The sequence below is a fragment of the Schistocerca cancellata genome, chromosome 3 (assembly GCF_023864275.1).
Source record: "Schistocerca cancellata isolate TAMUIC-IGC-003103 chromosome 3, iqSchCanc2.1, whole genome shotgun sequence".
Classification (NCBI taxonomy): domain Eukaryota; kingdom Metazoa; phylum Arthropoda; class Insecta; order Orthoptera; family Acrididae; genus Schistocerca; species Schistocerca cancellata.
Genome location: NC_064628.1, coordinates 545,200,900 through 545,217,609, shown reverse-complemented (window position 1 = coordinate 545,217,609; position 16,710 = coordinate 545,200,900). Strand labels below are relative to the sequence as shown.

The following is a 16,710-nucleotide window of genomic DNA, read 5'->3' as shown; positions in this document are numbered from 1 at the left end:
TGTGTACACATGAAACTGCTTACCATAGTTATTTTGAATCTGTCATTAGATTAGATATGGGATAATTTTCTGGGGAAGTTCAAGTAGTGTATCTTGAATACTGAAACTGCAAAAGAAAATTGTCTGGTACATGTGTACTGCACAGCAAACAGAGTCTTGTCACCCATTATTTTGGAAACTACAAATCCTAACTTTTCCCTCCATATATATTTATGAAATTATAATCTTCCTACAAAACAAGCAAAAATTATTTGAGGAGAAACATTTTAACCACACATATAACACAAGAGAGAAAAATAATTACATGCTACCCACACACCAGTTGAAATTATATGCATGGACTCCACAGTATATGGGGATGACAGTACAAGAAGTTAATACGCAAAAACATATTTAATATGAATCCAGAAATTTTAGAAAAGAGGCTATAGCAGATTCTGTGGGAGAAATGCTACTATTGAATAGAAGAATTCACAGAGGATGAAAGGATAATTTGAACAATGGGTAATTAAGTGTTAGATTTTATTGTATGTATGTGTAACAAATTTGTACTATTATTATGATTCTGTTTGTTAACATCAGCTGTTCTTTGTTTATGGTGAAATTTTACCACAAATTGACGTGTCCCTGTATCAGAACCAAAAAGATTTAGATTATGTATGTTATGAGACAAATAAACTACAATTCACAGATCTACTTCGAAAAAATCACCAGGGCAAATATCTTACTACTTTTAAGTTTTCAGTCTCTCTATATTTCTGATGTTAATGCTTATTTTTTATGTTCCTGCTCGCACAGCACAAAGTCTGAAGCAACTGGAAAGAAGTGCAGGTGACCCCTGTATATAAGAGGAGTAGAAGGACAGACCTGTAAAATTACAGACCAATATCCCTAACATTGGTTTACTGCAGAATTCTTGAACACATTCTCAGCTGGAATGTAATAAATTTTTTGAGACCAACAATCTTATGTCCACTAATCAGCAATGCTCGTGTGAATCTCAGCTTGCCCTTTTCTTACATTATATCCTGCTTACCGTGGTTGAAGGGCAACAAGCAGATACCACACTCCTAGATTTCTGAAAAGCGTTTGACACAGTGCCCCATTGAAGACCGTTAACAAAGGTACAAGCGTAACAAATAGTTTCCCAGCAGCTCGTAGATTGCTTAAGTAATAAAATCTGGTATGTTGTTCTCGACTGCAAGTGTTTATCAGGGACAAGAGTATCGTCGGCAGTGCCCCAAGGAACTGTGACAGGGCCACTGTTATTCTCTACATACATAAATGATCTGATGGAAAAGGTGAGCAGCAATCTGCAGCTGTTTGCTGATGATGCTGCAGTGTGTGGAAAGGTCTCATGATTGAATGGCTGCACAAGGACACGAGATGACATAGAAAAAATTTCTAGTTGGTGAATAGCACCTGCCTCTAAATACAGAAAAATGTAAGTTAATGCAGATGATTAGAAAAACAGTCCTGTAATGTTGGAATACTGCATTAGTGGTATTCTGCTTGACGTGATCATGTTGATTAAATATCTAAGTGTAACATTGCAGAGTGATATGAAATGGGACGACTATGTAAAGATAGTAGTAGGGAAGGCGAATGACCAACTTCAGTTTATTGGGAGAATTTTAGGGAAGTGTGGTTCATCTGTAAAGAAGACTGCATATAGGACACTACTGTGGCCCATTCTTGAATACTGCTCAAGTGTTTGGGATCCCCACCAAACTGGATTAAAGGAAGACATTGAAGCAGTTCAGAGACAGGCTGCTAGATTTGTTACATGGTAATTTCAATCAACATAAAACTCAATTGGAAATCTCTGCATGGAAGGCAATAGTCTTTTTGAGGAACACTATTGAGAAAATTTAGAGAACTAGCATTTAAAGCTACCTGCGGAACGATTCTGCTGCTGCCAGCATACATTCCACATAAGGACCACAAAGATGAGATAAGAGAAACTGGGGCTCATCTACAGGCATGTAGAGAGTGGTTTTCCTTGCTCTATAAGGGGTGTTCAAAAAGAAATGAGCCGGAGGCATTATTACAGAAACCAGTACCTGTGTGTTAGAAGTAGTAACCCTGACTGTTGAGACACTTGTCCCACTGCGGCAGAAGGCGGTGAATGGCTGTCACATAAAATTCCCGGGGCTGCGATGATAACCAGTTCTGCACATACAGCTGGATGTCATTGTCCAACATAAGTTGTTTGCCCTTCAGAGTTTTTAAGGGGACCAAAAATGGCGTAATCACAGGGAGAGAGGTCTGGACTGTATGGAGGGTGGCTGAGAACCTCCCATTTGAATTTCTGCAGGAGTGCCGTGACTGTGTTGGACATATCAGGCTTTGCATTGTCGCGGAGCAGAATGACCCTACGGGTGAGATTGCGTGGTCATTTTGATTTGATCGCTTGGCAAAGGGTGGCCAAGGTTTGCGAGTAACGCTGGGCATTCACTGTTGTCCCATGCCACAGGAAGTGAACCAGAAGGGGGCCATCTTGGTCAAAGAAGAATATCCGCATAACCTTTCCTGCACTCACGTGGATGGCCTTGGCTTTTTTTGGTGGTGGTGACACGGGATGCTTCCACTGGAGACTTTGCTGTTTTGATTCTGGTTCGAAGTGATGACACCATGACTCATCTCCAGCCACCACTTGTGCCGGGAATGCATTGCCTTCCCAAGCATAGTGCTGCAGATGAGCAAGAGAGTAGGCCATTCGACATGATTCCTGGTGTGGTTGAAGACTGTGGGGCATCCACTGGGCACACACTTTGCGCATGTGCAGTTGTTCCTTCATGATGGTGTGAATTCCTTCATGATGGTGTGAACACTTCTGACGCTCAATGCGACCATGGCTGCTATGGCTTTGACTGTCACTCAGCAGTCCTAGGTAATGAGTGCATCCATCAGCTGGGCAATGTCATCAGTAATGCATTGTGATGCTCCAGACCGTGCATCATCAGCTAACAACACTCATCCTGCCCTGAAGCACTTATGCCACGCCTTGACCCTTGCAAAAGACGTGCAGTGTTTGCTGTATGCTTGTGACATTCGTTGATGAATGTCCGTTCATCATACTCCTTCTGCTGTCAGAAAACAAGCAACACTTCTTGCTCATCTTTTAATGCCTCCATGTCACTGTTTGCAATGCAACTGACAGCGTTGGACGATTGATGCATGCTGCTGCTAGCTCTGTATAATCACGTGACATGCACGCGTGCCCTCTAGTGATGGGCTGTGACCTTCCACGCTCTGGTTGGAACCACACCTCGTTACAGACGCCATGATATTACCCTCCTGTCACGAGTTTGCACATTCCAAACTCCAGCTCGTTTCTTTTTGAACGCCCCTTATATTTGGGAGTGGAACAGGAAAGGAAATGACTAGTAGTGGTAGAAAATACCGTCCATCACACACCATATCATGCCTTGAGGTGTATGTGTGTATATGTAGAAGAGGCAGAAGTTCCCTTATTAAATGACTTATGTTTATATTCAGCTGTTTCTATTCAAAAGTCTTAACACAATAAATTTGTATCTAATAGTTGTTCTGTAATTAAATAAATGTATTGTATTTGCTTTATGTGTTTGCATCATGGAATGAAGTCACATTTAGGGAGTGCCACGTACTTTGTTGTGCCCCAAAGGAAAACAGGTTGTGAAATGCAGAGTTAGTTGCACAATTGTTCATTCATTAATGCTGCTCTTTTTATTAAATGAGTAGCTATGGCAGTAAATGGGCACCTCTATGGTGTGATTATTTTTCTTTTTTGTGGTACGTGCTTCTGTGGGTAGCCTTGCTGGACAGTAGCAGGAGGCACCAAATGTCACGCAGGTACACAGAAAATTCAAGTTCTTCAATGTTTTCATTCTTATGTATTGATGATCACATTTTCCTGAATATCATGATATAATATTTGTGTAATAATGAGTACCCCTTACCCCATGAACCATGGACCTTGCCGTTGGTGGGGAGGCTTGCATGCCTCAGCGATACAGATAGCTGTACTTTAGGTGCAACCACAATGGAGGGGGTATCTGTTGAGAGGCCAGACAAACGTGTGATTCCTGAAGAGGGGCAGCAGCCTTTTCAGTAATTTCAGTGGCAACAGTCTAGATGACTGACTGATATGGCCTTGTAACATAAACCAAAACGACCTTGCTGTGCTGGTACTGTGAACAGCTGAAAACAAAGGGAAACTACAGCCGTAACTTTTCCTGGCGGTATGCAGCTTTACTGTATGGTTAAATGATGATGGCGTCCTCTCGGGTAAAATATTCCGGAGTTAAAATAGTCCCCCATTCTTCAGGTGGGAAATACTCAGGAGGGCGTCGTTATCAGTAGAAATAAAACTGGTGTTCTACATATCGGAGCGTGGAATGTCGGATCCCTTAATCTGGCAGGTAGGTTAGAAAATTTAAAAAGGGAAATGGATAGGTTTAGGTTAGATATAGTGGGAATTAGTGACGTTCAGTGGCAGGAGGAACAAGACTTCTGGTCAGGTGAATCCAGGGTTATAAACACAAAATCAAATAAGGACAATGCAGGAGTTGGTTTAATAATGAATTAAAAATTGGAGAGCGGATAAGCTACTATGAGCAGCATAGTGAATGCATTATTGTATCCAAGATGGACATGTAGCCCACACGTATCATATTAGTACAAGTTTATATGCCAACTAGCTCTACAGATGATGATGAAATTGAAGAAATGTATGATGCAATTGTAGTAACACTGTTCACGTTACGTCGCACTTCACTTAGCGTAGACCGGGACTGTGTCCTAGGCATGCCCGATGTTGACTGACTGCGCTCAGCCCGTCCTGCCGGAGTTGTTGTTGTTCTTGATGTTACGTCGGCAGAGGGCGCGTCCGAATTCTCGCGTGCCCTCTGGTGGACGGGACTCTACTTGCGGCAACTACCGTCCATGACGCACCGTGCCAATGTGCGCCTCCCGCGATCTTTCTGGTGGCTACTACACTCCTCCTCCTTTGGGGGGTGAAGCCACTGTGATCCACTGCGTCGGAAGGTGGAGCGTCGGGCAGGAGCGATGACCTCCACATCCATGGGATGGCCGGAGGCGAGGGAATCTGCCAACCCTCGAGCCGGAACCTTCGAATACGGCTGGAAGTGACCCACACGAAGAGGCCCCCGTCGTCCCACAACCGGAGCCTGGGACAGAACGGGCGACAAGCTGTCGAACTCTGGATCCTGTTCCACCTCAGGAGGGGCAAGACCCAGTGGCGGGGACAAAGGGGAAGGGACGACCACAGGGGAACTAGCCCCCTGCGAAACCGGGCCGGCTAGGGGGGCCGGCTCTCGCTGGGGCAGCTCGAATGACGGCGATGCCGGTGCTGGAGCCACTGGAGGCTGCCAAGGCTGAGAACCATCACAGTGCGGCAGAGTCACAGCGGGGAGAGGAGGTAACGTCCCCTGTGAAACCAATACAGGTGCCGGCAATGGGGAAGCCGGTGTCCGAGAGGTCGGAGGGTGGGCGCCCGAAGGTGGACGTAGCTGATTTTGGTGACGACGTACCACCCGGTCCCCCACCTGCAAGGTATAGAGCCGGCGGCCATGTCGGTGCAGGACCACCGCCGGTATCCAACGTGGATTGCGACCAAACCCACGGGCCCAGACTGACATACCCAGCTGATTTTGGTGACGACGTACCACCCGGTCCCCCACCTGCAAGGTATAGAGCCGGCGGCCATGTCGGTGCAGGACCACCGCCGGTATCCAACGTGGATTGCGACCAAACCCACGGGCCCAGACTGACATACCCAGTGGAAAGCCAGGTACTCCGTTTTGGGAAGACTGGCGAGGACCACGCTGGAGGAGGTGCAGCAGAGTCCTAGGTTGACGCCCTTGGAGGAGCTCTGCGGGGCTGCGGTCTCCCATTGGTGTGGTCCGGTATGCCGTCAAGAAAAACATCAATGCTTCCTCTGCAGGAAATTCGTGCACATACTTTTTCATCTGCGTCTTAAAGGTGCGCACCATGCGCTCAGCTTCCCCATTCGATTGTGGATGGAAGGGGGGAGAGCAAACGTGCCGAATACCGAAGCGCCTACAAAAATCCTGGAAGGTCTGCGAAAGAAACTGTGGTCCATTGTCCGAGACCAGGGTGATTGGCAGACCTTCCACAGAAAAGATTTTTGCTAGTGCCTGGATTGCAACTTCTGAAGTGGTTGAGGAGCAGCGAACCACATATGGGAATCGGGAATAAGCATCAATGACAATGAGCCAAAAGCCATTGAGAAACGGCCCCGCAAAATCGATGTGAACACGTTCCCACGCCTGGGTTGCCGGCGGCCATGAAGAGAACGCTGCCCTGGGAGATGCTTGTTGGCTCGCACACTGGGAACAGGCGGCCACCAAGTGCTCAATTTCTCTGTCAATACCGGGCCAGTGCACATGTCTGCGAGCCAAGGTTTCAGTACGGGAAACACCCCAGTGCCCCGCATGTAATAACTTGAGGACCTCCCGTCGTAAACTTGCAGGAACAACCACGCGAGGAGCTGTATCATCGGTAGCCAGAAGGAGAACTCCTTCCAAGACCGAGAGACGGTCTCGTAGAAGAAAATAATTACGAAGAGGGTCCGAGGCCCGGCCCGGAGGGCGGGACGACCACCCCTGCTGAATGAGGTGAACAACTTGCCGGAGAACCGGGTCAGCCGCTGTTTCCCTGGCGACTCGAGAACTGGTGATCGGGAAGGCATCAACCGCCTGGCGGGACGCCACATCCAAATGAAAACACATAATCTCCTCTCGATCAAATGTAGGGTCCGGGCCCACCGGAAGACGGGAAAGAGCGTCGGCGTTGGCATGCTGGCCTGTAGGGCGAAAACGAATGTCATAATGGTACTTAGAGAGGAACAAGGCCCAGCGCTGTAGTCTGTGGGCCGCCCTATCCGGAATCTGAGAGGCGGGGCCAAATAACGATATTAACGGCTTATGGTCAGTGATTAACTGAAACTTCGTGCCATACAAGAAAGGGTGAAACTTGGTAACAGCATAGACAATGGCCAAAGCCTCTTTTTTCCACCTGGGAGTAATGGGCCTGCGCGAGACTAAGCGTTTTCGACGCAAACGCCAGTGGTTGCTCTGAACCATCTGCGTTGCGATGGGCCAGGACCGCCCCCACCCCATACTGCGAAGCATCCGTAGCCAGGACCAACGGCTTATGGGGATCAAAAGTAGCCAAACAAGGGGCTGACGTGAGGAGGCCCTTCAACGAGGTGAACGCTCGCTCGCATGCAGGCGACCAAGCAAAAGGAACACCCTTGTGCAGAAGGCAGTACAGGGGGTGGGCTATAGTGGAAGCCCTGGGAATGAACCGATGGTAATAGGCTATCTTGCCTAAAAAAGCTTGTAACTCCTTCAGCGATGTGGGCCGAGGAAGGTTGACGATACCTTGGACCAAACTTCCTAGTGGCTGGATGCCATGCCGAGAGATGGTGTAGCCCACATACTCAATGGACGGTTGGAAGAAGGTTGACTTATGCAGGTTGCAACGCAAGCCCACAGACCTGAATTTGAGAAAGAGGGTGCGAAGGTTGTGCAAGTGGTCTGTCGTGCTGCGGCCCGTGACAATTATGTCATCCAGGTAATTAATACAATGAGGGATTGTCGACGTGACATGCTCAAGATAACGCTGGAATATCGCCGGGGCACTGGATATTCCAAAAGCCAACCGCTGGTATTGGTAAAGGCCAAACGGCGTGTTGACGACTGCCAGCCGTTTGGAGTCCTCATCAAGTGGTATCTGATGATAAGCCTCTGACAGATCGATTTTCGAAAAATAGTGGCCTCCCGCCATGGCGGAGAACAATTCATCAACACGAGGCAAAGGATAGGTGTCCACCACCAATTGGGAATTAATGGTGGCCTTAAAATCGCTACAAAGACGTAATTTTCCCGAGGGCTTCTTGACAATAACGAGGGGTGAAGCCCACTCACTGGAAGAAATGGGAAGAACGACCCCTAGGCTGTCAGCCGGTCTAGCTCTTCCTTTACCTGAGGGCGGAGAGCCAAGGGGATCTGCCTCGCGCGTAGAAAACGCGGGCGAGCCGACACCTTCAACGTTAAGTGAGCTTCAAAATCTGAAACACGCCCCAGGCCCTCCTCAAAAATATCTGGAAAGTCTGAGATCAAAGATTCCAATGAGTGATAGGGAACGTCTTCAGAGACCAACTGTATGGTGTCAGCGATAGAAAAACCGAAAGCTTGAAAGGCATCCAGGCCAAAAAGGTTAGCGGAGCTCGCATCACTGACAACAATAAAAGTAATAGGCCGAGTGACTGATTTGTAAGTCACGTCGGTAGTGAATTGACCCAGTAGGGGAATGAACTGTTTACCATAACCGCGTAGACGCCGGTAAACTGGCGCCAACGGGGGTGATCCAAGGTCTGAATACGCTTGTGCATTCAACAACGAAACTGCCGCACCCGTATCTACTTGCAGTTGTAACCGGCGCGACCGAACTGACACCTCGATAAAGAGTTTGCGTGCCGATGCGTCGGGAGCCTGGCCCGATGAAACTTCCTGAATGTCAACGTCCACGTCCTCTGTACTTGCTTCCTTCGATTCTTTTGAGGCTGAGCGGCAAACTTTAGCAATGTGACCGTTTTTATTACATTTGCGACAAACGGCCCAACGCTGGGGCCACTTCGACCGATCGTGATGTATATAGCACGACGCACAGGACGGCAACAGGGGCTGGCGGCCGGAATTCTGTTTACGCGCCGCGCGGGAGCGGCCGTAACGGCCGGATTGTACCGCTCGCACATCGTCCACCCCGGACACAGTGGACGCGGCCGCGCCGCCCTGAACCTCCGCGACGTCGCACCACGCTTCCAGCTGTTGACCTGCTGCGTGAGAGACTTCATACGATTGAGCAATGGACAGGACTTCTTCGAGGGAAGGGTCTTCTAACTGCAGGGCCCGTTGCCGGACCTCCCTATCAGGGGCCGAACGAACAATGACGTCGCGTACCATAACATGGGCATACGACTCCCGCGACTGCTCCGTGACAAAATGACACTTGCGACTAAGACCGTGCAGGGTTGCGGCCCATGCCCGGTAAGATTGATGGGGCTGTTTCTTGCATTGATAGAACTCGACCCTAGCCGCCACAACATGCGTGCGGCGGCGATAATATGAAGACAGCAATGAACACAATGCGTCAAAAGACAAGGACGAGGGTTCCTGCAACGGCGCTAGCTGCCGCAAAACTTGATACAGCGAGGGAGATATCCAAGACAAGAAGAGAGCACGACATACCTCCGCATCGGCAACATGAAACGTCTGGAAATGCTGCCGAAGGCGATGTTCATATGCGTCCCAATCCTCCGCCGTCTCGTCGTACGGGGGAAGGGGAGGAGGGAACGGCGCCGGAGCAGACGGCGTGGAGAGCAACGCCGGAAGCACTTGTTTCATGGTGGCCATGAGCTCCGTCTGCTGCGCAACCAAAACCCGCACCAAATCCTCCATGCCGTGGAGAAACTGCGAAACCGGAACAACGACGCAACACGCGAAAGAACGACCCTACTCGTCGCCAATTGTGTAGTAACACTGTTCACGTTACATCGCACTTCACTTAGCGTAGACCGGGACTGTGTCCTAGGCATGCCCGATGTTGACTGACTGCGCTCAGCCTGTCCTGCCGGAGTTGTTGTTGTTCTTGATGTTACGTCGGCAGAGGGCGCGTCTGAATTCTCGCGTGCCCTCTGGTGGACGGGACTCTACTTGCGGCAACTACCGTCCATGACGCGCCGTGCCAATGTGCGCCTCCCGCGATCTTTCTGGTGGCTACTACAGCAATAAAACAAATTATTCAGATTGTTAAGGGAGATGAAAATTTAATAGTTACAGGGGACTGGAATTCGTTAGTAGGTAAAGCAAGAGAAGGAAAAGTAGCAGGTGAATATGGACTGGGGGTAAGGAATGAAATGGGAAACCGTCTGGTAGTATTTTGCACAGAGCATAACTTAATCATACGTAACACTTGTGTTAAGAATCATGAAAGAAGGTTGTATATGTGGAAGAGGCTTGGAGACACTGGAAGGTTTTAGATAGATTATATAATGGTGAGATAGATTTAGGAACCAGGTTTTAAATTGTAAGACATTTCCAGGGGCAGAAGTGGACTCTGACCACAATTTATTGGTTATGAACCGTAGATTAAAACTGAAGAAACTTCAAAAAGGTGGTAATTTAAGGAGATTGGACCTGGATAAACCGAAAGTACCAGAGGTTACAGAGAGTTTCAGAGAAAGCATTAGGGAATGATTGACAAGAACAGGGGAAAGAAATATAGTAGAAAAAGAATGGATAGCTTTGAGAGATTAATAATGAAGGCAGCAGAGCATCAAGTAGGTAAGAAGACTGTTGTAACCACAACCAACAGTGGGAACGCCTTGGGCTGCGGATCAGAGCCGCCAGGTGGGGAAGCCGCCGGCGGTGGAGCACGCACCACCGTGTAAACACAGGACGAGTCGAACGACAGACCAACGACAACTGACAACAACCGACCACGACCGACTATGAGCGACACAACAAGGAAGAGATAAACAACAGAGGCTTGTGGAAACCACAACACCAAATGCCTAACGTAAATCCACTCGGAACCAGAGCCAGGCAAATGTCAACAACGAGCAACGACCAGAACGCAGTACCGCCGAGATAGAAACGAAATCCAGAGTGGGTAGCAGACTGGCTGGACTAGGGCAGAGCGGGTCCCTATATATGAAACTGGAGAGAGCGGCTATTGGCCGCTGTCTGCACGTGGCTTAGCGGTGGCGCCCCCGCTGCACGGAATATCCGCTGCGGAGGCGGAGCCCTCTATGGGCTGACCATGTCCATTTGTTCTGCCGCGTGTTCGACTTCCACGGCAGAAGGTACTAGAAAGATGAGGGCTGGTAGATATCCTTGGGTAACAGAAGAGATATTGAATTTAATTGATGAAAGGAGAAAATATAAAAATGCAGTAAATGAAGTGGGTGAAAAGAAATATAAATGTCTCAAAAATGAGATTGACAGAAAGTGCAAAATGGGTAAGCAGGGATGACTAGAGGATAAATGTAAGAATGTAGAAGCATTTATCACTAGGGGTAAGATAGATATAGCCTACATGAAAATTAAAGAAACGTTTGGAGAAAAGAGAACCACCTGTATGAATATCAAGAGCTCAGATGGAAAACCAGTCCTAAGCAAAGAAGGAAAAGGAGAAAGGTGAAAGGAGCATATAGAGGGTCTACACAAGGGAGATGTACTTGAGGGCAATATTATGGAAATGGATGAGGACGTAGATGAAGATGAGATGGGAATGTGATACTTCATGAAGAATTTGACAGTGCACAGAAACAAGGCCCCGGGAGTAGACAACATTCCGTTAGAATTGTTGATAGCCCAGAGAGAGCCGGCCATGGCAAACTTCTTCCATCTGGTGGGCAGGATGTATGAGACAGGCAAAATACCCTCATACTTCAAGAAGAATATCATAATTCCAATTCCATAGAAAGCAGGTGCTCAAAGGTGTGAAAATTTCTGTTTAATAAGCCACGGTTGCAAAATACTAACATGAATTCTTTACAGAAGAATGGAAAAACTGGTGGGAGCTGACCTCAGGGAAAATCATTTTGGATTCCGTAGAAATGTAGGAACGTGCAAGGCAATACTGATCCTAAGATTTATCTTAGAAGATAGATTAAGGCTGTTTACAATTTTTACAGAAACCAGATGGCGGTCGTAAGAGTTGAGGAGCGCAAAAGGGAAGCAGTGGTTGAGAAGGGAGTGAGGCAGGGTTGTACCCTATCTCTAGTGTTATTCAATCTGTATATTGAACAAGCTATAAAGATAACAAAAGAAAAATTGAAGTAGGAATTAAAGTTCTGGGAGAAGAAATAAAAAGTTCGAGATTTGCTGATGACATTGTAATTGTGTCAGAGACAGCAAAAGACCTGGAAGAGCAGTTGAACAGAATGGACAGTGTCTTGACAGGAGGATATAAGATAAATATCGACAAAAGCAAAACGATTATAATTCAATGTAGTCAAATTAAATCAGGTGATGCTGAGGGAATTGTATTAGGAATCAAGGCACTTAAAGCACTATCTAGGTTTTGTTATATGGTCAGCAAAGTAACTGATGATGGCTGAAGTAGAGAGGATATAAAGTGTAGACTGGCAATGGCAATAAAATTGTTTCTGAAGAAGAGAAATTTGTTAACATCAAGTATAGATTTAAGTGTCAGAAAGCCATTTCTGAAAGTATTTGTATGGAGTGTAGCCGTGTATGGAAGTGAAACATGGACGATAACTAGTTTAGACAAGAAGAGAATAGAAGCTTTCAAAATGTGCTGCTACAGAAGAATGCTGATGGGTAGATCATGTAGATGGGTAGATCACGTAACTAATAAGGAGGTACTGAATAGAATTGGGGAGAAAAGGAATTTGTGGCACAACTTGACTAGAAGAAGGGATCGGTTAGTAGGACATGTTCTGAGGCATCAAGGGATCACCAATGTAGTACTGGAGGGAAGTGTGGAGAGTAAAAATCATAGAGGGAGACCAAGAGATGGATACACTAAGCAGATTCAGAAGGATGTAGGTTGCAGTAGTTACTTGGAGCTGAAGCAGCTTGCATAAGGATAGAGTCGCATGGAGAGCTGGATCAATCCAGTCTCTGGACTGAAGACCACAACAACAACAACAACAACAACAACAAGTACCTGTGAAGTAAATGTGCTTTCTGCATATTTACTCATCTGGAAATTTTACACTTAAATCTCAGCACTAACCACACCTGACGGTTATATTTACATTCTAATATTTATGGAAATCTGAATCCTTTTAAGTGACTTATCCACACTTAAAACAAAAAGAATACAAATTTTGAAATTTAGGATGATGGCTTTTGCCTTTTGTGGGATATCTTTTGAAAATATGTCTTAATTCTATGCAAAACAACCATGCACTGAAGTGCCGAGCATAACCTGGAACATCCACATTTTCTCGTCAAGGGAAAACTGCCACATTTTAAAACAGGAATGACATCATATTCAAAATGGAAAAAAAACTCTGAAATATAGTCTCTCTTTTTCATTGAAAATTCTTTCTTGACTGAAGTAAAAAATAATTGTGGGCAGAGTTTTATATTGACTCTCATTCTTTATAATGTAGTAAATTTATGCTTCACCCAGACTGAGTAGAAAAATTAGAATAATGCTTAGTAAATCATGAATGAGATCAATATATACATCACATGTTACTGATCTTTTTTATTGTAGATTGAATACAGATTCTGGAAGTTTACAGAATACAATTTTCAGTTTTGCTAAAATCTTTTTTTTTTTTCCAGGTTCCTACACTAATAGTCTATGGAAGTGATGACAACACAGGTTTAGCAGAAACTTCATTTAAAAATTTGAAAGTGCTACCTAATAGCAGGGAGGTAAAGATTGAAAAGGCTGGTCATCCAGCGTATCTCAACCAGCCCGAGTTGTGGCATAAACTGTTGTATAACTTTATGAAGTTACTGCAGTAAGTTAGAGGTTATTTTACAAAGCTATGTACTGTCAGAACATAAAAAAATGTATTGTCAGCTGGTTATGCCACATGATGTGATACAGTATTTTTGAGTGATATGTAATATTTTTATAGGTGAGAAGTTTGTGCATACATTCTTTATTCTTCATCAGATTCTTGAAACTGAATTTAACATTGTATGTGACGCATGTGTCATTATTTCTGTATGCTCTGTCTGTTGTGTAGTGGGTAACTGCCATTGCCTCATTGGTTTGTTCTTTTGTGAAATGTTGAATGGCAAAGTAAGATAGCCTTGGTACATTTAATAAAGACTGATTCTCACAGGCTAAACTGCATTGTTGTCTTTTGTATCCCCTGCCATCAAAAGAGGTGGTCCCTCTCAACCTGGGACTCTGAGTGAGTGTTTCTCCATTCCAGTCTTCTACTTATTCCTCTTTCCTGCCCAAGAAAGGAACTTACAAGGTCAAACACCTACATATAGGTTTTTTTCCCTATTTTTTAAGGTTTCATTCAAAAATCCTGTTCTAATTTTGTCTCCTGGAGATAAGTACTGATCGGCCATTCTTCTCCTGTTGTTTTACATGTTACTTAATTACATTTAGACTGTTCATTTGTGTATAGTTCGAGAATTGTTTATTTTTTAGCAATTGTATTTATCCTTTCTCCATACAGTGGAAATTTATATTTTATTCTGTAAATGAAATTTTAGTACTGCATTTGGAAGAATGGTGTTTAAAATTTTTGGCCCAACCATTGTGTTAATTTCCCTGCTTTGTATAAATCACATTGTGTGGAGCTACAGTTCATTCCTTGCTCATTTTGTCCCAGTAGTTCCTTACTCGACAACACAATATACTGGGTGATCAAAAAGTCGGTATAAATTTGAAAACTTAATAAACCATGGAGTAATGTAGATAGGGAGGTAAAAATTGACACACATGCTTGGAATTACATGGGGTTTTATTAGGAAAAAAAAAAAAGTTCACAAAATGTCCGACAGATGGCGTCAGTGACTGCGCATGACAATTGTGTATAAAAGGAGCTGTAGTGAGAGACAGAATCTGATGCGCCAGCAGTCGCAGCATGTTGACGTTACCTTTTAGTGAAGCTGTATTATCAGAATGAGGAAAGTGCTAGTTCAGCGTTACGATCCTATCGCCATAGGAAGGTGATTCGAACGGGTAAAGGTCCATTGACAAATGCAGTTGTGCCGAGAATGATTTCGAAGTTCGAAGCCACGGGTTGTTTAGACGATAGACCCCATAGTGACTGACCAAGCACAAGGCGTAATGCTGCTGAGACAGTTCAGGAAGAAATGGAGACTGGAGCGGGTTCGTCTATGCACGGGGAAGTCAGCGCTCGTGCAGTTGCACGTCACACCGGCATTCCATACACTACTGTTTGGTTGGCACTGAGGCATACCCTCTGATGCTATCCGTACAAAATCCATCGGCACCATGAACTGTTACCTGGTGATTTAGTGAAGCGGAGGGCATTTGCGGTGTGGGCGTTTCAAAAGATGGCGAAAGATGACGATTGGTTGAGTAACGTGTTGTGGACCAACGAAGCTCATTTCACGCTCCTAGGGTCTGTCAACGCCCACAACTGCAGAATTTGGGCTACCGAAAATCCTAGAACTGTCGTGGAAACTCCATTGCATGACAAGAAAGTCACGGTATGGGTTGGATTTACCACATCTACCGTTATCAGGCCTTTTTTCTTTGAGGAAATGCGTGATTCTGGTTTTGTAACTGCTACCGTGATGGGTGAGAGGTACACCGATATGTTACAGAATCGCATCGTCCCCAGCCTGGCTGATAAAAACCTACTGGAACGTACAATGTTTATGCAGGATGGTGCTCCACCCCATATTGCTAGATGCGTGAAATATCTCTTGCGTGCATTGTTTGGTGATGATTGTGTGCTCATCCGCCACTTGCATCATGCTTGGCCTCCCAGGTCCCCAGACCTCAGTCCGTGCGATTATTGGCTTATTGGGTTACCTGAAGTTGCAAGTGTATCGTGATCGACCGACATCTCTAGGGATGCTAAAAGACGACGTCCGACGCCAATGCCTCACCATAACTCTGGACATGCTTTACATTGCAGTTCACAACATTATTCCTCGACTACAGCTATTGTTGAGGAATGATGGTGGACATATTGAGCATTTCCTGTAAAGAACATCATCTTTGCTTTGTCTTACTTTGTTATGCTAATCATTGCTATTCTGATCAGATGAAGCGCCATGTGTTGGACTTTTTTGAACTTTTGTATTTTTTTTTGGTTCTAATAAAACCCCATGTCATTCCAAGCATGTGTGTCAATTTGTACCTCTCTGTCTACATTATTCCATGATTTATTCAGTTTTCAAATTTATACTGACTTTTTGATCACCCGGTATATTCAAAGTACTTAAATTTGTGTGATAGTGGCATTCCGTATTGGTTTTTCTTAATTACAGTGTCATAATAGTTTGGTTGATTTTAGAATAATTACTTAATTACTGTGTTTAATAAATATAAAACATGCATAACTGTTAGCTATTGACTTGCACTTCATAATGTTTACAACTGCCTATCACTGTTCTTTACATTCCAAAGCCCGTGTATCAGTTTAAATTTGTAACACTGTGACTTTTCCTTATTTGATCTTTTCATGGGTTATCTCTCTTTGCCTGTTGAATACTTGGTACTGTCAGATACTAAAACTCTGGATGGCAAATATGTGTGAAGCTGAATTCAGTTTCATGTCAGCTATTCCCAAATCTACCTTTGCATTTACAGGGTACATCAGAAACACTTACAAACTTCAATGGTGAATTCATAATAATAAAATAAGGGAAGAATCTCACAAACATTGAGAGTCATTCATGTATATTAATTAAAGAGTGTTTTAAAAAAATTCCAACTAGAAAAAAAATTCAAAATATCTTTTATTTGCTTCTACAAATGTGTGGATTCATTGGGTCATGTACTATTACACCCATCCTCCAAGTGGTGTGGTGTTGAACAGTTTTGTAGGCTTCTGTGACATAGATGAATTATGCCTGTGTTCAAATTGCCTACTGTCTGTGACAGATGAATTATGCCTGTGTTCAAATTGCCTACTGCATGCACACATAGTAATCTACAATTCTGACACATTCATTAGCCAGCTGCTGC

General features: G+C 45.0%; 1 protein-coding gene across 1 annotated transcript in view; it reads left to right on the top strand.

Annotated features, from left to right (window-relative positions):
• LOC126175381 (putative protein-lysine deacylase ABHD14B) overlaps positions 1–13,876 on the top strand; it is a 66,564-nt gene extending 52,688 nt beyond the window's left edge. The window contains exon 5 of the mRNA XM_049922155.1: positions 13,359–13,876. Within this exon, the coding sequence (XP_049778112.1) occupies positions 13,359–13,544 (186 nt within the window). The 3' untranslated portion in view covers positions 13,545–13,876. The remainder of the gene's footprint in view (positions 1–13,358) is intronic.
• The last annotated feature ends 2,834 nt before the right edge of the window (positions 13,877–16,710 follow it).